Source organism: Natrix helvetica, assembly GCF_964273705.1.
Source record: "Natrix helvetica genome assembly, chromosome: 1".
NCBI classification, from domain to species: Eukaryota; Metazoa; Chordata; class Lepidosauria; order Squamata; family Natricidae; genus Natrix; species Natrix helvetica.
Window position 1 is genome coordinate 204,302,463 of NC_138548.1, and position 23,659 is coordinate 204,326,121.

Sequence of the window (23,659 nt, forward strand, 5' to 3'; positions counted from 1 at the left end):
GAACATGTTTAGGGCCTGATTTTATGGATAGCAATAGCACTTAGACTTATATACCGCTTCACAGTGCTTTCCAGCCCTCTCTAAGCAGTTTACAGAGTCAGCCTATTGCCCTCAACAATCTGGGTCCCCATTTTACCCACCTTGGAAGGATGGAAGGCTGAGTCAACCTTGAGTCTGGTGAGATTCGAACTAACAAATTGCAGGCAGATGCAATTTGTTAGCAGAAGTAGCCTGCAGCACTGCACTCTAACCATTGCGCACCAAGGATAATTGATAAAGAGCTTAAGGAGAAAGATATCAAGAGCTTTCCTCTTGGAAACTTTCATTCAGAAAGAATTATAAAATATATTAAAAAAAGAAATACAATCTCTGTCTCTCTCTCTCTCTCTCTCTCCACACACACACTCATCTATCCTTTCCTATCCTATCCTATCTTATCCTATCCTGCCCTGCCCTGCCCTGCCCTGCCCTGCCCTGCCCTGCCCTGCCCTGCCCTGCCCTGCCCTACCCTTGTCTGCCTGCCTGCCTGCCTGCCTCTATCTATCTATCTATCTATCTATCTATCTATCTATCTATCTATCTATCTATCTATCTATCTATCTATCTATCTATTATCTATAATATCTGTCTGTCTGTCATCTATCCATCTACTTCCTTAGAGGTTCTTTTTGAAGTTTTGAAGCTGTTTTAAAGCCATCACCGAGCTAAGTATCCTTGTCTTCTGTGGAATTGTCTTTTGGGGTGTACCATGATTCTTACCAAAAAGGCATTTTATGTAATAATGGTTGATGGTCTGCTTGTTGCAGTATTTCAGATAAAGTGGCCTGAAAAAGTAATGGGGAAAAGTTCAATTAGTTATTATAATTGTTTATATAAGTGAGAAGAAAATAGTTCTGAAAGATTGATGTCTCATCCAACTAAGAAACATCTTTCAAACAAAAGGAGAAATAGAGTAATAGTTTATTTTTCCAGCATAAAGAATAGCTTATCTTGTTTTGACATTAGTGATACTCTTCAGTAAGGATTTTATTACAAAATTTATGAAAATTCAGTAAGACTTAGTAAGTTATAGAAAGCCACTTCTTTCTGTTTGTAACTCTCCCATCCTTTCTCTCCAATTAGCTCCTCATTCTATATTCTCACTTCAAAATGGGAAAATGTAAGCAAATGGATTAAAAAATGATATTCAAATATATTCAAAATTGTTGAAATTGTTTTCAAAAGTGTTACTGAATGAACGAAACAGATGTTTTTTTCCAAACACATGCACTCTTGACTATAATTTTCACTTAGGCCCCTTTTTGATAGCCTCCCCCCCCCCCCCAAATTGGTTCAGTTATTACTCTTCTCAGCTACCATGGCCATAGAAAGCCCTAAAAACAATTGCATTTTGGAGAAGAAGTGAAATCCAATCTGGGGCACCATTTTGGAAAAGTTGCTCCCGGAATAAAATTCATCTGATTGGTGCCTCAAGGCTTATCCAGACTTCCTATCTGCCCCAGCACAAGGTTAGGCCAATTCCATTTTAGAAGAGCAGGAATAGAAGAAGTCCTCAATTTGTTCTTATCCTGCTGGAAAGATGATCTTCATCTAAACTTTCTGGGTTTGCATCAAAAATAGTTTCCCCACTTTTGCTGGTTCAAGCAGAAATTATGCCTGTTGCGATTCATTCTACCCTACACAAAGATCTCTGTTCTAATTGGCTGGTATGTCCTCTGATGCCTCCCCTTTGCTCCCTCTGCTGTTCTCTACTGGACATTTCATACTGAGTTCCCGGGCTGCCTACAGTGAAAGGCTTAACTTTTTCTTCCTCCTCCTCCTTTTTTTTACAAGTTTGGTCATGAAAGAGTGAAATTTCTGAGAACTGCCAAATTTCCACTTGAGGCCAAGCAGAAGAGGAAGTTTGGAAGTTTTTCTTGCAGTCCTCAAAAGCTCTGTCTAAAAAATGGGGGTGGTGGTGGTTTGCTGTTTGCTTTCCTAGCATTGGCAGGAAGGAAGAGAAGTAGATAAATTCACTAATCAGATCCACATTATTTGCCATCCGTATATAACACTTGACCAACTCAATGGGCAATGTACAGACTTCATTTCCAGCCAGTTTCTTCAGAAGAGAGAAACTGGTGAAAGCTGCAATGCAGAAAAGCTCTTGAAAACAACTGAAAGGGGAGAAAAACACCACTGATACTCACCAAGCTCTCATATCCTTTGTTCTTTGAACGATTTTTTTAACACACGAAGTGTCATCTTGGATGCCGTCATCTAAGAACACTGTGAAGATAATTTCAATGAAGAATGTTAAATCTAAAAGTGTGACATGGCAGCCGATTCTCCAAGATGTCAGGACTTCATCTTGAAGTGGGACATATAGAGGCTATGCTCTTTCTACTCTATGCCTTACTCATATCTACTTTTTCGTCTACAAGTATTTCTACATTCAGTTAACAGTCTTGTGAGTTAATTCAGGTGCAAGAGAATAGGATTGGGTTCCTTAGCCTAAGAATGTCATCAGGTAATATACTGACGATGATAAGCCCATGGGCCAGTCAATAAACATGAGGGGACAGAAGATGGGGCTTATTATGACTTAACTCCTTGATGGCATGCCAATAAAGATCAATATAGCCAGCTGTCCCAGATAGGGGTTGTAGACATGAAAAGACATTACTAAGGAAATCTTTGTAATCAATTATTTTAGCATTTGTTAAAATGTTTTTAATCTACAGTACTTTAATAATTAATCTTAAAACAAATAAGGTAGCTGGGAAGCACAATTTTTCACCAGGAAATCACCCAACATCAGATCTTTATGTCCTATGTTCAAAAGTATCTCTGTGTTCAAAACTAATCACAATTAACATACCCAACAGAGCGTTTTCTGCTTTGATTCCATCCCTATGGAACAGTCTGTCACTGGAGGCGAGAACTGCTGCCACCTTTTTGGTCTATGGGAAGGGTGTTAAAACATGGCTTTGTGGGTTGGCCTGGAGGCACTCACTGCTCATAATGGATGACAGGGTAAGAAGATCTCATCCCTATCCTGTGCTTCCCTCAGTTCTGGTTTCAGGATAGTTTGAATAATCTTAACTTGTGTAGTTTTAGAATTTTAATATTTTTATTTTTTCTACTTGTTTTATAATTTACAGTATAAGCTGCCAAGAGTCACCTTATAGGGGAGATAGGTGGCATAAAATGTTATAACTAACCAACTAACCACCAACCAACCAACCAATCAACCAAACAAACAAATAAACAAGCAAAGAAACAAATCAGCTGTAAATTATATTAGGCATTTTTTGTTTTTAGATCCTGTGTATGTTTGTGACTTCTGGTATCCTCAAGCATACCAAAATTGCCCCTGGCACTCAAATTTTACGTAGACCTTGAGTTAAATAATATTGTTCGGTTTGATTAGAAAGCATTTGACTAGTAAATAGTAAGTTTATAAATAACATAGAGATACTTTTAATCTTGTTTTGTCTTGGGCAGCTTTGTCTATGATATTCCTAATTCTATCTTGGCATGCATTATACTGCATAGAAGAACTGATGAAAGAGTAATAAACAACTGGGACATGACTCACACAACAAATCCTGTGTTTCAGTTCCCATTGGCTGACTCATTGCCATGCCTATTCCAGTTCATGAATTCTTATACACTGACAGCAGTAGTTTCTAAAGTCTTTGATTTCAGGCATTTTTGAGCTTTGCTATATATGGTATATACTTGGCACATATTTGGTACATATTTGGTAAATATGGGAAGAATGCCTTTGGGATTCAATCCCAATACAATCTCTTCATAGATCACCTACAGTAGATCACTGAAGTGATAGAAACTCTGTGCTCATTACTGTTGTGTAGTCATAAGGATGACTCCAGAAATTGCTATAACCATTAGTGGGGAAATGGCCTTTGAGCAACTAGGAGGTTCAGTCACCAACATGACCGCTGCCACCATCAAGGGCCTTTCCCATTTTTTAGATTGTCAGAAAACTACACTGGCGTGAAATAGAGTGTTCCCATTATTACCCATTTCTCTTGCCTTTGTCCCTGCACCCACCTGATTTCCATACAAGCTAATAGGTGAGAAAGTCTAACATATCTTGATGCTGCCCTTGATTGTATTAGATAAAGGGAGGGAGAGATCACTTTATTAATATCAGAACAGGTAATCTCCAGTTATGATCTGATCTGAAGTTCCAATGTTCCAAATTATGATGAACCTCCAAAAGGTACTTATGACCCAGTTTCAAAGCGCCAATGGCTGCCCCCCTCCCAGCGATCATGTGACCACATTTTGGGTGGTTGATAAACAGTCATATTTGCAACACCCTGCAGTCACATGACCACAATTTATGCTGTTGTTTTTTTTTTGCCAGAAGCCACTATCTCTTCCAGTTTCCAGCAAAAAATGCTCATAGTGAACAATGGCTTTGTCTAATAACCATATCATTCATTTAATGACTCAGCATTCACTTAGCGCATTTGCTCAACAAGCACTGCATAAAAAGTTGGTAAAATCAGGTGCAATCATATGATGGACCATTTAGTGACTGGCACAACTTATGACAGTAATTATGGGCTCAATTATGGTTGTATGTTGAGGACTACTTGTATAGTTTAGGAAGACTTAAGTCTGTCTAACTTATGGAGAAGTTAGCTTTATTCATTTAAGGTTGTACAGCAAAAAACGAAATGGAAGAAAGAGGTTGCTAGGACATGATTATATGACAGAGGCAAGTAGGGAAAAGCCACAACAGAATGTAACTAGATCATTTATATTTAGAATTTGGAAGAACAGTTTATAGAACATTTTGTTTGGCTTTCTGCTTGGCATTTCCTTTTTGAGCAACAAAGGAAAAGCAAAGGCAAAGAAAAAAAAAACCCAAAAGGAAATCACTCACAATCACAGCTAATGTTGCATCTATTTTGAGTGGGGTGCCTCCCATTATCACACCATTCGAGGCCGCTGAGTTGGAATATTCCATAACGGGGAATACCATAAATGTTCTCATAGTACAAAGTGTCCAGCCTGCTTGAGTAATCAGCTGCACAGACAACTAGTGAGAGAAGAAGGAAAGAAATATTTTTTGGTTTTTTCCCCCCAAAAAAATCAGATCCAAAATGCAAAACAAGAAAGCAAGAAAAGTGCTTGTTGTCTTTGCCAACTCAATTCATCAGTTGGCATTTTCAAGACGCTGATGTTTTAATATTGATTTTTAAACTTTCGTTTTACCCACTAGGATCTTGTAAAATAGCAATGAATGCAATCAGACATTACTAAGGAACTAGCAAACTTCTCCAATGTTTGGGGTTTATCTTTTCCTTCATTGTAACTTGATGCGTTTTGCTCTTTGCATTCTTCCTTCTTATGTTCCATGTTTACCCTTTCATTTGAAAATGTTGGCCAACGACAATGAAACTTCCTGGATTTAAAGGAAACATTTGGAAGAAACAAAAAAAATATGTGCTGAAATTTATTTAATCAGGGAGAGAGAGAGAGAGAGAGAGAGAGAGAGAGAGAGAGAGAGAGAGAGAGAGAGAGAGAGAGAGAGAGAGAGAGAGAGAGAGAGAGAGAGATATGATAGATATTGGGAAAATATAGTACATGATAATTAGATCTGATCAATCCTAATGAAATGAGTTATGAGGACCTGAAATAGAACTCACACTGCTCTGAGTAAATGCCTTTGAATGGATCCATCCGAAAAAACTTCAGGTTGTAATATAAGTCACAAACATCAAATACTTTAGCCCTTTGTCTTGCTATGAGTAAGCAGAATAAAATGAGAAAAATCGCCTTCATTGCTGCAAGCCTTCGAAAACTGCTGTGTTCAGAACACTGAACACATTTATAGCTCATGGAAGTTGCAACTGTAGGCTGGTCTTGCGACTATTGGTTATTCAAACTCGCATTCAAAACATTTTTGGTGCAGGGGATTTCCTTCTTTGAAAGACTGAGTTAGGAACAAAGTGAATACAGCTTTTTCAATTGTCCCAAAGGTGCTTTTTTTCAAGAGGCAACTGGACTTTCTGGTTTTTCTTTGAAGACATTTCACTTCTCATCCAAGAAGCTTCTTCAGCTCTGACTGGATGGTGGGGAGTGGAAGGATTTATATTCCTTGAAGACAGTTGGACATTTGCAATCTTTTAGTGGGTCTTTAAGGTCACCTGGAGGTTTATCTGTGTCATCAGGGTCACCTGAGTGGTGCAAATGGGTGTGGAGCCTTCTTGGAACTGTTGAAAGGACTGTGTTGTAGACTGGAGATAGATGATGTCATATCCCTCCCCCTCTGTTAAGAGTGGGGAGGGAATGGAGATTTTACAGTATCCTTTCTCTTCCACGCCCACCAAGCCATGGCCATAGAATTGATAGTAAAAATATTTGAATCCCACCACTGGTGTGTGTGTGTGTGTGTGTGTGTGTGTGTGTGTGTGTGTGTTTAAATGTATCAAAAGAGAAGCAAAGTTCACATTGACATGGTTTCTAATGTCATAGACACAGTATATGCAGCAGGCATGCCTGATTCAAATAAAACAAACAAAATATTTAAAAAGTTATGATATTTATGTGGTTGCTTACCCAAACACATTAAATTATATTAAAGTAAGCTTAATAGTAAAGCAAATCTGCTCTACATAGCCAAAGCTGGAATGGGACAATTAGGTGCCAACTCTTCTCTGTGCCCACTTCACTCCCGGCCACCTGCCACAGCCAACCCACAATGGGCTTTCTTCCTCCACTGGCCCTTTACTGGCTCTCCACTGCCAACCCCTCATCTCCACTGATTCCCCAAGGTAAAGTTTTACCAGGACAATTCACTGCACGGGACAAGACGCCATGGCTCCTGACAGCCAATCGGTGGCAGTGATGTAGGGAGTGGCAGGCAATTGGAGGGGCTAGGGAAAGCCTCTCTGTTTATCTTGTCCCTCCCTCCCTCCCTTCCTTTCCCCCCTTCCTTCCTTCCTTCCTTCCTTCCTTCCTTCCTTCCTTCCTTCCTTCCTTCCTTCCTTCTTTCCTTCCTTCTTCCTTCCTCTCTTTCTCTTCCCTCCCTTCCTTCTCTTTCTTTTCCTTTCACCCAAGTGAGAAGATTGTGTTCCTGTCCTTACACAGCAATCAATGTACCGAAGTTTAAAATCCTGTTCCTTGCATCAAAGCCATCCTTCAATTGAGGAAAATGAGAATTCAAAGTGGGTTGGGCAAGGAGAGAAACATCATCAAGAGTGAAAACTATTTTAAAGTGCATTCCTCCTCGGCTTTCTCCAGTATTTAACATATTGCATACAATTTATACAATGAAGATTTGGCAGCAACAACAAGCTTAGGTGACACTTTAATAAAATAGGTAAATCAGGAATAAGGAACTCGTGATTCCCCAGTTTTTGCTAAATTACAGTAACCAGGATGGTCAATTGTGAGATATTCTGAATGCTTCTTTTCAGCAGCTTTATTAAAAAGAGGGGTCCTTTTACAGCTACTGGCCAAAATAATAAATTTTCTTTTCTGAGCTGAGAAAATGGAATTTTTTCCATTGCCTACAACATTTGTCCTTACTTAAGAAACAGATGAGAGCCTGCAATCCAAGAGCCCAGAACAATTCTTAGCCAGAGAAAGTAAAACCTTTGAATTACAGGAACCCCCACCTGTTTTTCTCATTAGACTGATAATCAGCATGATCATATATCCTGGGAAGAAATGGAGAATTATTTTTCTGTAATCAGAAGAGAGGAGAACTATGAAAATTGTTGGATTAATTGATTATGTGCCCTCACTCCTAGCAAACCCATCCATGATGAGATGGGAAGACAGAGGAGGTATAAATAAGCATCTGAAGGGATATACTCCTTCCTATTTTCCCCTCAACAACTCTTTGAGGTGGATTGGGTTTAGTGAGAGTGTCTTGCACCAAATCATCTAGCTGGCTTTCATGCCTGAGCCTGGACTAGAATTCACAGTCTCCTGCTTCCTAAGCCAGCACCTTAACCACTACACCAATCTGGCCATCATCAACAATGACATCATCATTATCAGTTTTGATTCAATGACGTTTTAAAATAGATTTAAAGTTTTTGTTTTTGAACATTATTAATTTGACTGGAGAATAAACACCAAAAAGATAGAAACAAACTGAGAGTTAATTTTTCACAGTGCTTCCTTCCTTGAATAATTCTGATGGGCTCTTATGTATTTGTATCTACAGGAGATTTAGCAGGAGAGGAAAATAGATGAAACATTCTCAATCGGACAGACCACGCTGTCTTCACCTACATGTTAATGAACAATTTGACCTGAAAGCTTCCTTTCCTTTAGATGTTCATGTGATTACCGCCTTGGCAGATGGATCCTCCGATAAATCCTTGAGTAGTTGAGTGGGCAGAATGGAAACTAATCTGTTCTCCCTTCAAAGTAAGAGTTTTTCCACAGTCACAGACCAGATTTGCTGCAGACTAACATAATTCCTATTAGTACTTGCCAGCAATCGATCATGAGTATTTCCTTCCCGAATTTACCCTGGCACATTCTGTCTCTGAACTGCTATGTACACTACCAGCCCACATTGCAGTGGCTTGCTTTCTGCCATCTTCCTGTAGTATCAGCTGATCTTCCTGTAGTATCAGCTGATCTTCCTGTAGTATCAGCTGATCTTCCTGTAGTATCAGCTGATCTGGTTGGGGTTCAGATTGAGAGTTCATCGGCCATAGAGATGACCTTCACAACAGTACCTTAGGGTCTTCATAGAAGATGCTGAAGGTAAATTGTCAGTGAAAAAAAGAGTCAATAAATGTATTTGTCTCAAAATAGAAATGAGCTGAAGATGAAAATTAGCTCCGTCCTGTCCCCTCCTCCTCTCATGTTTAATTCTTGCTATTTTAGTTCTTGCTAACTCTTCTTCTCCTTGTGGCCTTTAAAGCAGGAAAAAAAGAAGTGAAACCGAAAAAAAAAGTCCAGTCAGAATTGAGCTAGAAGGTTTTCTTGTGTACTGGCACTTAAGACTGTCATTTTTATTCATAAGTGGCCCTTCTTTGGAGTGACATTTGCTACCTGGAATACTTCCCTCTTATGACAGGGGTCTGTTCGCTGAGCTTGCTAGGTAACATGTCCTGGAGCTAAACAGCAAACTCAGAGAATAGACCCCTGAAACAACCTACAACCTGAGCTATGAATATTCTCAATAATTTCTGACTTTCCTCAAGGCAGCTCCGATGGGTCTCCTCAGTTTCTCTCTTAACCTAGGCTTATTTCCTTGGGCGGAATTTGGAGATGATTGATTTTCCCCCTTTTATCTTCCTTCCTGTTCAACCATTAATGAATGTTTAACATATGAATTATTGGGTGTGAATGTGAATGTTTTCTTTTCTTTTAATCACTTTCATACTGTAAACTGCTTTGAGATGATTCCACTGAAAGTAGATTCAAAGTGAATTAAATGAATTAAAATAACCACATTGTGAAGGAACACTGGTGGGAGGTGGGTTAGTAGCACATGTTCTCTGGGACTTAGTCATGGAAGAGTAAGCATATTTGGGCTTCTCAGATTCAGGACCATCATGGGTTGAATACTGCTACCATCACCTCACTTCCCACCTCCTGCAGACAGCATGATGAAATGAACGGTGAGCATTTGAGGTTGGCAGGGAGTTTCAGCCTGCTTCTGCTCCATATTTGACAAGGCACATGTGACATGTTCGATGTAGAATTCCAATTGCATGTTAAACAGGCCTAAAATATTCTGCTTTCTTATGTTTTTCAGTCTCTCTCAGCAAATGAGACCACAGAATGAAGGAATGACACATAACAATAGATGACAATACTTGGCAAAACACAACACTTTCCTTGTGACTTTTCTCAATATTTTGTCAAGGTCAATTGACATTACGTACTGTATTCAATGTAAGTATCTATTAATAATTTCTTTTGATGGTGGTTATTGTAAGTGTAATTAATTCCATGAGAACCAATAGGCCAATTAGGAGTTCTTTTTGAGTTAATGCCAAAGCTTACTTGAACATGTCCATGGTGAAGAGTAGATAATCCATGTACATTTCTTTTCGTTTCTTTTTTTAAGTTTGGACTTCTCGTTGTGAGTAAGTTCTCAGTGACTCTTCTTTTTGCCTGGATGTCCCCCAGCAATACCCAGTATTTCTCAGCTTTGGCAAACTTTAAGGTGTGTGGACTTTAACTCCCAGAACTCCTGGGGAGTTGAATCCATTCATCTTAAAGTTGAAGTCCAGACATCTTTAAAGTTCCTAAACTTTAAACTCCAAACTGGGAGTTGAAAACCATAAATCTAAAAGTTGCTAAGGTTGGGAAACACTACTCCAGCAGGTTCCTCACAAGTAGAACAGTACAGTAGAGGTGGGAAACATGGTACCTATTTGTAGATCTACGTATCTTTGACTAATATTATTGACAACTGGGATGTTATCAAACTACCATGAACAGTATAAAATGCAATGGTCTGGAATATAATAAATACATAAGTACATCATTTCAATGCTTTAGTAATAGCTCTGTTTAATAATCACTAATCCCTGTGACTTGTAATATTTGTATAATGCAAATGCTGGTGGCAGGCTGAGAGAAATTATGTTTTACTATTCTGTGATGGTATCGGACGTGGTGGCTCAGTGACTAAGATGCTGAGTTTGTCAATCAGAAAGATTGGCAGTTTAACGATTCAAATCCCTAGCGCCGCGTAACTGAGTGAGCTTCCGTCACTTGTCCCAGCTTCTGCCAACCTAGCAGTTCGAAAGCATGTAAAAATGCAAGTAGAAGAATAGGAACCACCTTTGGTGGGAAGGTAACAGCATTCCGTGCACTTAGTCATGCCGGCCACATGACCATGGAGAATGTCTTTGGACAGTGCTGGCTCTTTGGCTTTGAAACGAAGATGAGCGACGCCCCATAGAATTGGGAATGACTAACACATATCTGCAAGGGGAACCTTTACCTTTACCTTATATTCTGTGATGGTAGTAATGATAGTAATTGAGAGGAGCTAAATTCATGGTATCAATCCAAAAAACTACAGGAGTAAATGTGATATAAAATAAGTTAAACTGTCTCCTAGATCTTTAGTGTTACTTATTTACTGTATGTTATTTTATACTTTGGTTTCAAGGTGTATGTATGTATGTATGTATGTATGTATGTATGTATGTATGTATGTATGTATGTATGTATTTGTGTTACAACCCCTGGTATGCCCAAATATGGGAGGGAGCTCACTACTCCCCCTTTCTGTCCTTCAGCTCATTACAGAGGACCATCCAGGAAGAAAACCATATTTTTATTTTTAATGTTGCCTTTTTATATTTGTGTTGTATTTGTGCTGATAAATAAATAAAGGGAGACTAGTATAGATCTATTTCAAGCTATTTAGCTCTCATCAGCTAGCATACCCTTACTGGGATTCGAACCTGGGCTGTATTACATATTAGGCAGATATCTTAGCCACTAAGCCACAGGCTCTCCTCCTTATCAGCTGAGCCAGGGAAATAGGTATGGATTTGTGTTACATATTTGGGCATACCAGGGGTTGTAACACAAATACATACCTATTTCCCTGGCTCAGCTGATAAGGAGGAGAGCCTGTGGCTTAGTGGCAATTACATCGGCCTAATATGCAATACAGCCCTGGTTCGATTCCCAGTAAGGGTATGGCTAGCTGATGAGAGCTAAATCGCTTGAAATAGATCTATACTAGTCTCCCTTTATTTATTTATCAGCACAAATACAACACACACACACACACACACACACATATACATATATACATTTATACATATATACATACACACACACACACACACACACACACACACACACACACACACACATCTATATCTGTGATGATGTTTGTGGAGTAATGCAACATATTGAAATAACCCAGTTCTGCCATCATCCCAATCAGGCAAAAAACTGGAGATTGATCTGCCTGATAGAAATTCTGTATCTACCCTTACAGAACAAAGTGCACTGCCCACATGGGCTTTTCTGCTTAACTGCAACAGGGAACAAGAATGACCGTATGACCGTATGTTGGAATAATGGAGGATGGCAGGATTTATTTAGCGTATGGCAAATACATGGACTTATATTGGTTCAAATGCCTGAGTGGTCTCATCCAACCAGCCATTCAAGGACAGGGTTTTCTATTTTGAAAATTCAGACATTGGGCCGCTGTAAGCTCTTGATGGACATTCGGACACAATGTGATGGATATTTTGTCAAGGAGGACCACAGTCACACTGAGGGGATTCAGAGAAGACCCCACCGAAAGGAAATAAAGCATTATACATAGAAGGACTTTATGCACAATATTTGTTTTATTGAAGCAATTTTTGAAGATTTTAAAAAGCAAAGTCTTTCCCTCTCTCCCACCCATTCATTCTTCCCAACCTGTGAAGGACAAGCATAGAATGAAATAGTTCAATGTGTTTATATAGAGAATAATATCATTTTCATCAGAGGAGGAAGAAGAGATATGCCAGAGCATCAATCTCAGAGCTGGCAGCCACGGCTCCATTTTGACATTTTTTCCCCATAGCAGTTTTGGCTCCAGGGCATCCTTAAAAAAAGGAATAAGAATAAAAATAAGCACAATGCCAGTCTTTGCATGCAAATGCATGTTTTTTGTTTGTTTGAAGATTTCAGTCTCATAGGAGAGATTGAGGAATTTTCCAAGTTGGCTAGTAGCAATTACCATTCATTCATCTTTCCGCTTCATTGACTTATAATTTTCTTTGTTCTTTAAATGAAACTCTTTTCCCCTAGGTTTAAATAACTGTTACAGCAAAAATTGTTCTTTATGACTTTTTATTTCTGACAATAAAGTCAGAAATAGATATCATGTATTCCCAATATAAAATTTGTACTCCCATATAACCTTGATAGAGTCCATGCAACGCAGAGCTGAAGAAAATTAATTCCAAATTATTGGGTAACCACCAGAATATCATAAAATCCTAGGCAAAATCTGAGAATGCTTCAGAAGAGCACACAGCAGAGTAACTTTTACATATCTCAAGCGTTGGCTACCTAATGTCTTAATGGTTTGCTTTTAAATGCTGAGGGTCAAGAGTTTGCTGACTTAAGAGTTTTCCATCTAATAATCTGCTTCTGCAGCCCCCTTTCCTACCCATCCTATGACTCTCTCTGCTTCTCTCACTACTATGATGTTTACAGATCCAGTTGTCTGATCCTAGGGAGCTTCTGCAAAGGATCAAAATCCTGGAGTTTAAAAGGCTGTCTGCCAAATTCTTCTGCAACCTGTCCCTACTGGATAGAAAACTTTCAGATTTTAAAGCACACAAGTCCATAATGTAGGTGAAATCCCTGGGAAGGAATAATACAGCTATAATCAGCATCAGCAGCCCCTCCCCACCAATCTTAGTCTTGTGTCTTAGTCTATCCTGAGTTCAAAAGACAAAGCCATATTTTAAAGCGACCAGAATGCAAGTATAGCAGTTAAATGTAGCTTGTCATATTCAGAAAGCATATTTTACCACCAATGCTAAACGTTGTACAAAAGTCTTAAAAAGACTATTAAGTTCTATGACTACAAATTCAGTTGCTACCCAATGTTACAAATGGAAGATGTTAATGAGAGATTGACTCACAAGACACTAATTAGTTTGTGACTTCTCGAAAGATTCTTAGCACAAGCAATATCATCTGTGATGTCATCATCTGTGAAAGCTGTGGAAAGAGGCAAATTGGAATTTGTTCAAATCCAGATGTTTCACTGGTATTTGCAAAGATTTGTATAAAATTATTATTTAAAGTAGTTTCTTACCCAAAAGGTCCTTAATCATAGGATTTCTCTAGTTGTGTTACTTACGCTATATCTTCATGTCCTTAGTGATATCATATAGTTTTGTAAAGCTGGGGTAGACGATGAATTTCCTCTTCTCATGTTCTAAACCATGCAGAGCAATAACTCTGGAAAATGTGCTGGACTAGTAATCAGTTTCCCCTCTAGAGCTGAATATGTGGCATATGCAGACTTCCCAACAGTCTCATTGCACTCTTGGGAAGGAGCCAGAGAAGAAATCTCTCACCTGTGTCCAAGAACTAGATTTGTCCCACAAAGGGCAGAAAATACAGGATCATGTTCCTTAACTGGGTGGGGTTCAGAAGCTGAAATTGATGCCCTTAACTTGTGCCTCAAGCAAGGTATTGACTAATTATGGAGAGCAATCCCCTATAGAGAGCAATAAAAGAGAAGACGGAGGACAATAATCTCCCTATTCTTTTTTTGAAAATTCTGCTTCCGTTTGTTGAGAACGATGGACGTGTTCATCCGCCCTGCGCTCTCTTGGTGGGCTCCCCTCGGCTTGGGGGGGGGCACAGGGTGCCTTGAAGGAGTGCCCTGCCGTAGGGGCTGCTCGCTGGGGGTCCCCTGGATCGGCTGCGGCTGCGGGGGGCCTCCGGCATTGCCCCAGGAGCCGAGAGGCGAGAAGGGGTGCGCAACGGAGCTTCTACGCTCCCACGCGCTTTCATTTCAAGACAGCTGGATGATTGATAACTTGAAGGCCACAGCTGAAGTGCGATGGGAACCCTCCCCAATTCTCCTTTTGATATTTAAATGAAAGACCATCAGCTTTTTAAAAGACTTTCAATCTTCTCCTGGGAAGTGTGATTGGAGGGAGGGGGATTTCCCCCCCCCTCAGAAAAGCAGCTTTGGACTTATCTCCTCTCTCTCGGAGGAGAGAGAGTGAGAGTTAAAAGGAATCACACTCGTTATAAGCAATGGCAAAATGACTTTCTTAATGCAATTGTGAAAGAAAAGTAATGATCTGACTTCTTTAAAAATTTCGAAAACTTTTGACTTGTTGCTTCCCGATCCCCAGGGCTGGGGAAGCAAGATGGCATACTTCCTCCGTCTTGATGCTCTTTGAAATTAGACTCCTCCTATGAAAATTGCTGGCACTATACTTTTGCCTCCGTGACTCTCAGAAACATCTTTTGCTATATAATATCTTGGATTTGGAATAACTGAATTAGTTGACTGGACTTGAACTATATAGAAGATTTCTATTCCTGTCTGGACTGCCTGCCTCGTGGTCTCTCTTGGTTGTGCTTTTCCACAGTTGCCATTTCTTTGTATGGACATACATATCTCTGAGCTTTTTTTTTATGATGCCCCCGAAGAAACCACCACCTGGGAAACCAGGATCTGCCCCAGCATCTTCAACATCCAGCCCAATTGGACAGCAGTCACTAACATTGTTTCTACAACCTAAAGCCCCTGAAGAGGAATCAGTAACTCATCAGCTGCTCCAAAAGATTTTAAAAAGGCAGGATGAACTGAAAAATCAATTGAGAGAGATGAATGAACAACTCAGAGAAAATCAAAACCAAACTGCACAAAACAAACAAAGATTAGATGTTCTGGAGGAGGGGACAACTGAGATGAGGGGGGAGGTGAGGGTGGTCCAGAGAGGAAATTTAGAACTTGAGAACCACATGATAAAAAATGGAATTTGAAAGGATGTCTTTTTTCCTTAGATTTCAAAACGTAATTAAGACTGACAATGAAGACCTAAAGGAGATCATGACAACAATGTTAGCTGAATATATTAAAAAAGACAAACAGCAATTAGGATGGGATATTGACTTGGTTTATAGAGTTAACTCAGCTTATGCTAGAACACACAATGTTCCAAGAGAGGTTCATATTAAATTTCTTAGAAAGGCTACAAGAGATGAGATTCTGGGGGCACAAAGGGGGCAAACATTAAAATATAAGGACAAAGAGATAGCCATCCTGAAACAAATCCCGAAGAAAGTAAGAGATAAGAGGAAAAAATATTCAATACTAGCAAAAAAAATTATTTGATAGGGGATTTTGGTTCCGGTGGCTTTTGCCAGAAGGTATGTTGATTTTCTGGGAGGGCACCAGAGTTAGAATTAATACAATTATGGAGGCCGAGGCCTTCATTTGACATATTTCAATTTTGTTTGCTTTTCTAATGAAGTAGCTATGAGCTTTGGTAGCAAATCGGGTCTGGAAATAAACACTGGAATTAGTGTGTTACCGCTTTGTATAGTAGAGCATAATAACAAGAGAATTTTGAACACTGTTAAAGATTTGACAGATGTGACTTACCACTGCAAGATTTATGACAGCGATGGCACCAACTGCTATCAATCTTGAAAATCCCATAGTATTTATTGCCATACACAGCTTGGGTATTGTACTTGCTTGCATGATAAGCGATACATATCCCTGGAAGAAAGCAAATGGGCAATGAGCTATAAAGGACCAGTCCTATAAATGAAACAGCTATCCTGATTTTTTTAAATAGAACATTTATAACACAATGCTTAGCCATCTTCTCATTCTTCCCGCAACAAGAAGGTCTGAAGAACTCAAGAATATTTTGGAAATCTCCAGGGAAATTTGGAATAAATCTGCTTCTTGTCTCCAATTTATTCCTGAAGCTCTTAATGGCTTCCAGCAAGGAGGTACCTTTTCATTGTGCATCTTTTGCCAATCTGCACATGTAGGAAATTTTCTGTGATGGCCCCTTCAATTGCATACTGAATTGAAATGATTCGGTGGAATTTGAAAGATCTAACCTGTAAGAGGATGCTTATTCTGGCAGGGATAATCCATTATCCTTGAGAGAGTAAATGAAATATCGGCTAAGCTATCATTGTAAAAAGACAATGCAGAGACCAAGGTGGTGCAACCATATCCCAATTCTGCAATTGTCTCAATCAGCATAAAAATCAGCATTCCCCCCCCTCATAAAAATAAGGGTGTTGTACTTCCGGTGGCACTGTAGGCGTTGAAGGACGTTCCTTTGGGAACGCCAGCCTCGGGATCGTGTTTAAGGTGCTAGAACAGCATAAATCAGCTGTCAAGCAGCTTGAAAACTCTCCCCTCAGGAAAAGAGGGGGAGGAGAGCAGTCGGGCAAGGGTAGAGCTCCCCATAGACCCCCAGAAGCAATTCTGGGGCTCGAAGGGTGAGAACCCTCCAGCAGCCCGACAAGGCTCTGCATCTCGGGACGCTTCTGCTGCAGCAGAAACAAAACACCACGACCACCCCTGCAATCAATGTTTTAATCTACAATTGAATAAGAAGCAGGCAGAGAAAAGACAGGAGTGATTATAATTGCAAGTATAAACTTTAACTCCGACGCAGTATCACTTCCTTCTGTGAAGATTGAGGAGAACAAAGGGTAATAAAGATGGTGTCTGCAAGTCAAAGGGTGTGATCAAAGCAAAACTTAAAAGGAAAGTATTTGTTAAGTATTCATTAACGTCGTTAAAAGACTCAAGAGCTCAAGATTAAAGAAAACAGTTTTGGTTTACTAATGAGCTACAAGATTTAACAAGTTTGGGGTTAAGTGGACTTTTTGGACTCAATAATTTGGTTGTTGGAAAGTGTGATTTGAATATTCGGAAATGCCTTCAAAACAAATCAAAATAAGTGCCTCTAAGAGTGCTGGAAGTCACCCGGCCCAGCCACCTAAATTGCAGTCTTTATTATCTTTAGCAGATACACAAACAGTGACATTTGAAGCTCTCCAAGGCGCTTTAAAGGCACAAGCCTCATTTCTGCAAGAAAAAATTACATCTGCCCTTAAAGATGTGTCTAATGAAATGTCTGAAATTAAGGACTTAATTCAAACCCTTAATCAACAAATAAGAAAGGATATAGTGGATGCGTTTAAAGGTTTGTTTGCTTTTGTAACATCATTGGATGACAGGGTGGAAGAAATTACTCAGTCTAATGTGAATTTGGAGAATAAAGTTGATGAGATTCAAATCAAGATTGAAAAATCAGAGGCAGAAGTTACAATGATACAATATAGAGCGATGGAATTTGCTTTGAGAATAAGAGGCCTGAAAGAAGATAACCAAGAAAATTTGAAAGAAATCTTTGCAGAAGCTTTTGCTCAGTTAATTGGTGAACCAAAAGCAGAATATGATTGGCAGATTGAAAAAAATTATCGTGTTAATTCATGGATTGCCAGACAGAGACAACTACCAAGAGATATTGTAATCTACTTTGTTACCAGGAAAACAAGGAATGGAATATTACAAGTGACTTACGAAAGCAAACTACAGGTGGCAGGACAGGAGGTGGCAGTACTGAAGGAAATTCCTTTTGAAATATTGAGATCCAGAAAGGATTATGCATTCCTAGTTGATGAACTTAGAAATCGCCAGATACAGTATAGATGGGAGGCCCCAGCTGGATTGGTGGTGAATTATTTAGAAGAAAGATATCGTCTTAATTCAGTTTGGAAGGCAAAATATTTTTACAGTAATGTACTAAAGGCTGGATATCCACCAACCCCAGGATAAATCCCAAAGAAGAATCAGAAAACTAATAGAATGTGAGATAGTAAAAAAGGTTATCCACTTAGGACTCTATATTACAATTTTAAATGGGAGATTACATAAGTATAATTATGACCATTAGGGCACAAAATATAGATAGAGATGGATAAATGGGAGAACTTACAATAGTTTTTGCTGTGAAGGATAATAGTAGTAAAATGAAAGTCTTGTTTAAGTTTTTATTTTTTCTTTAAATGATACCAAGATTTTTTTAAAAAGGAAAAAAAGATGCAAATATGGAAGAATGGTAGAAAGGTATTGATAATTTTGTTTAATAATGATGGGAATATGGGAAAGGATTTGGGTAAGAAATGAAAAATTTATGCAAGTTTAAAACTTGATGGAGTGTTTTTATGTTGTTTTATAGACGGTCTTTAGATCTTAAAAAGTTAGCTTGTGTGTATCCCAATTTATAATTTAAATGTTGGAAATGTGATTGTGTTGATGCTATGTATTATTATGTATGGTGGATTTGTAAAGAAGCTAAAGCATTTTGGATAAAAATATGGTGGATTATTTAAAATATTCTCAAAAAGAGGATAAAGTTCACTCTTCAGTTGTTTTTGCTAGGTATAATTACAGACTGTACAATTATAGAGACTAATTTGATTCTGAATTTGATAATGGCAACAAGATTGCTGGAAGAAGGAAGAATTGCTTACTATTCAAGATTGGACGTTAAAAGTAGTTAATTTAGCAGAGACGGCTAAAATTTCAGCATATTGGAAAGACTATTCAGAGGAGAAACACAAGTTGGAATGGAGAAGATGGATTGACTATATTCAAAGAAACATTGGACTAAGGAACTTCAATTAGCTTATGAATGAATAAGGAATGTTATAGTTTATCTAAATTTAGCTTAATAAAAGGAGAGTTAAAGTACAAGAGGGAGGTAAGATGTTATAGTTAGTTAGCTTATGTTAGTGTATGATTGTTAAATGTTTATACCCTGCATTTTGCTCTGGGAAGTTGGGGGGAGGGAGGGTTGGAGGGGTGGCAGGTTTGGGGCGGAGGGAGGGAAGTGGAAGGGGAAATATCTGTAAATTCTACTAAAACTTTTCAATAAAAAAATAAGGGTGTTAGTGCAAGTGAAGTCTGAGGTCTCCCTGTCATTTGAGTTGAGAAGAAAGCATATCTCCTCATTTCTAAAACAGCATTTAATTCATTGGGTGGGCTGGTTGAACTCATTGTTGGAAAGATCTGCGCCATTTTGCATCCTCTTGCAAAGCTGGATCTTGCTCAGATGGAGAGAAAGAGAGTCAACTTACATTTGTCCAACTGGCCCTCATATCGAGCCAGGCCATTTTGTTTCAGAATTGAAGCCAGTTCACATCTGGAAAATATTTTGGCTTCACTGGGTGCGATGAGGAGGAAGAGGAGGGTGAGCACTAATGCCTTCATTGTTGTCGGCTCCTTGGAGGACAATGTCTGACTTTCCCAGGAAGGCTACTAGGTTTTATAGTCAGAGCTTGAGAAACTTGCATCTCTGGGGAGCTGGCAAAGAAAGCAATTATTCCCCTATTTGAAGTTCATTTGGACTAAGAAGCAGGGAGTACTAAGGCACAGATCAAAGAGAAGGAAATAATTACCATTTTCAATTTCAGAAGAAGCCAAACGAAACTAATAGTGGATGGGAAGGGCATTTTAAGATCCCAGACAGATTCTTGATTTTTTGTTTGTGATAAAGTTTGTGCAGCTTATTGGAACAACCCAGTGAACCGTATTTTATTTTCTTGGTTTTATTGCCATTTTACCCTACTTACATGAGTCAACAAGTCTTCATCCAGTTTCCGTGACCATGTAGATGGATTTTATGCATCTGATCTGAAATTGCTGAATTCTGCAACTGGATTCTATACATTATTCACAGTATAAATCAGTGCAGTGAATTCTACGTTGGATGCCTTGGAAAACTATGCAGAATCTATATGTAGTCCTGAAGTGGGCAGCAGAGGCAGGGCTGGGCATAAATCAGTTAGTTGCCACTTGGTTCCTTGAGGAATTCAGCATGCTGTTTTTAATCTATAGAAGCCCTACATGGTCACAGGATACAATACAATACAATACAATAGTAGAGTTGGAAGGGACCTTGGAGGTCTTCTAGTCCAACCTTCTGCCTAGGCAGGAAACCCTATACCATTTCAGACAAATGGCTATCCAACATCTTCTTAAAGACTTCCAGTGTTGGGGCATTCACAACTTCTGGAGGCAAGCTGTTCCACTGATTAATTGTTCTGTCAGGAACACAGCCATCCGTAACGATTGAAGGAATTGGCTGATTGATTCTGCTTCCTTCTGTACGCATTGGCAAAATGCATAACGGCGTGTGATCCGTGAGGGAGCTGGGGCGAAGTGGTTCTTCAATTTGGTGATTAAATTGTCCCAGCTGAGGGCATGAGCCAGCAGTGGTGTGGCAAGGGCCCGGGCAGAGTTAAACATGACCGGCCCACAGCAGCTGAGGAAAAAACTGGTCTGAGGGCAGGTCGTAGTTGCCATTAGCAATTAAAAAACATTCGAACCGCTCCATGAACCTGGCCCACATCTTGCCTGGGGTTCCGTAGGGAGCGAAAGGTGGCATGGATGCCATGGTAAATCAGACAAAGAGGTGAGAGTGAGAGAGCGAGAGGAAAAAAAATGCAGCCTCATCGGCTGAGGGAACTCCATTCGCTCCACTTGGTTGCTGTTGGCTGGCCTTCAGTATCCCACCTTCATCGCCAGTATAAAAGAGTGGCCGAAGGATGAGGCAGGACTCGCTCTAAGGCAACTCAACAGGCTTTATTAGAATAACAGGTGAATAACTATGTACAGACGGAGTTCAGCACCTTTCCCTGCTTAACAGCTATTTATATGGAGCTGTCAAGCAGGGTGGCCAATAGAACGCCCTGAACAGCCCGCGCTCAGCCAAGCCATGTCTTAGCCAATCAGGTGCAGCTTGGCTTTTTGCTGGCCGTCAGGTCGTAAGTCGAGGATAGAACATTCACAGTATAAATCAGTGCAGCGAACTCTACATAGGTTGCCTTGGAAGACCATGCAGAATCTATGTGTAGTCCAGAAGTGGGCAGCAGAGGCAGGGCTGGGCATAAATCAGTTAGTTGCCACTTGGTTCCTTGAGGAATTCAGCATGCTGTTTTTAATTTATAGAAGCCCTACATGGTCATAGGATGCCTGCCAGATTACCTGATCACAAATTTTGTTTATCTCTCTAGTAAGATCTTACAGGATTGGCATATTTCAGCTCTGGTCTCATCCTCTAAGATTGTAGAAGGGCTTGTACACCTTGTTACTGGGCTCAGTTCTATGACAGCTTTTCTGAATTAGAAATATTGGTATCAGGGGTGAAATCCAAAAATTCTCCCTACTGGTTCTGGGGTATGGCTTGATGGGTGTGGCTTATTCATGTGACTGGGTGGGCGTGGCCAACTTGACGTCACTCACGTTACCCACTTTAGATCCAGGAGCTGCATATTCTGAAGCACATTCTGCTCTTCTGAAGCCCCCAACGCTTTGAGTTTCCCTCCACCATCTGGCTTGACTGACCAAGTGAACCTTGGAGCCTTCCCTTGTTCTGGTCTCCATCCCGGAGGGCCACGCCTCCCCCGCATCAATCCTCCGTACAAATAAAGTAAACGGCGGTTCTGCAGCAGTGCTCCGGAAGGGCAGGCAAATGTCTGCAGCCAGGCAGGTAGGGAGAGTGGCAGCCACAGCCCATTCCAAGTGCACTGCATGGAGACGGCGGGCAAGGTGGGCAAAGTGTCCCTGGCTTGCCTTTTGCTGGGGAGGTTTTCACAGTCGCCTAGCCAGGGCCACTTGAGTGTGGGCTACATTGGCCCCTTCACCCATGCCATGTCCCACTCTGGCCGGCCACACGACTACATGTGTGGTGACCTGTTCTTTGGAGAGATGAAGCGCCACCACCCAGGCCAAAGGGAAAGCACTGTGGGTTCCACCATGACACGACCAGGTCACCCTCCAATGTCTTCCTCACTTATTGCTTTGCTTCTTCACAGGCGGGAAGTGGCACCATGACTGGGTCTCCTTCCTCTGGAGTGCTGGACTCCATAAGGCAAGTTCCTGGAGCGATGCCGGCAGTTGTCTGGGCCAATCTGCAAAGAGAACAGGCCAATGGATCTGGTCCGGGAGGCACACAGGCCTGGATGGATGGCAGTCTTTTCTGCAGCATCCCCTTTCCCTCCTTGGATCGCCCTGGAGGGGGTGTGGCTCTGCAAGTACACTTCCTTCGTAGATTTATTTCATAGTTTGTTCCTCATTCATTGTCTCTACGTGAACAAATCACCCACCCAAATCAAAGTAGATTACAATGTTCTTTGTAATGGTCCCTCACTGGTGCATTCAAACCCAAATGCCTTCTCTCACTCATGAATAATTACTTATCCCACCATGAAATTGTTAGCAGAGGTACTTCAGCATACAATTCCTGCTCCACTGGGATTAATTTCATCTCTCCGACCCTCAGTTCCAACTATTAAAGTGAACAGAAAGACTCTTACATACAAAGCTTTCTGCTTATTTCAATAAATGTATGATCCTTTCAACAGACCACATGCTACCAGGGGTGGGTTTCTGCTGGTTCTAATCTCTTCTGTAGAAGAGGTTCCACAAATCTACTGAACCGGCTAGAAGAGGTTCCTCACGGAGTGCCTGCCCCACCCCCTCGCTTGCTTTCCCCGCCCGTTCCATTGCCACTCATGGGCAGTAGCTTGTGCGGCGTGGCCGGCCTCCTAGGACCTCCCTGAACTTGCCTAGGAGGCGTGGCTGCCAGCAAAGCATGGGGGCATTCCAGGGCATCCCCCCACTGGTTCCCCACCTCCCTTCCCTGTGAAGTTTTCCAAGGTGTGGTTTCAAAAGCATCCTTCCATCCCTTGTGCCCGGCTCCCACTGATCTCCGGGAAGGAGGAGAAGAGCCTTTGGGGAGTGAGGAGGGGGAGGAGGTGCATGGGTGGGGCCCTGCCAGCTGGGCAAATGGCACTAAGAAAGCGTCTCACATCTTTTGAAGGGAGGAGGGGCAAAGGAAAGGGAGAATGCAGAGTCGCCTTTCAGGGATGCCGAAGTGGCAGGAAACTAGCACCGGCGCCATAGTCTAAAGCTTTCGGTGGCTCCAGAAAGGTGAGGCGGGGAGCAGTTTCCTTCGCTCTCCTTGCAAGGGAGTAGTAGGCATCTTTTTTGCATTCCTGCCTCTGCTGGACTTCGCTCTCTTCTCAGCGTACTCCTTGCGACTGCAATAGACGTCCAGAAGTGGCTTTTGGGGCTAATGGGGCCTGAGCTTTCAGCCTGACAGCC

At 40.7% G+C, this 23,659-nt stretch overlaps 1 protein-coding gene across 1 annotated transcript; it reads right to left on the bottom strand.

The window, feature by feature from the left end:
* Positions 1–549: 549 nt before the first annotated feature.
* On the bottom strand, positions 550–5,799 carry LOC309383678 (lysozyme C, milk isozyme-like). The gene is made up of 4 exons (XM_081936482.1): positions 5,670–5,799; positions 4,904–5,059; positions 2,190–2,268; positions 550–824 (listed from the first exon to the last, which is right to left on the bottom strand). The coding sequence occupies exons 1-4, from the start codon at positions 5,701–5,703 to the stop codon at positions 656–658; spliced, it is 438 nt and encodes a 145-aa protein (XP_081792608.1). The 5' UTR covers positions 5,704–5,799; the 3' UTR covers positions 550–655.
* Positions 5,800–23,659: the final 17,860 nt, after the last annotated feature.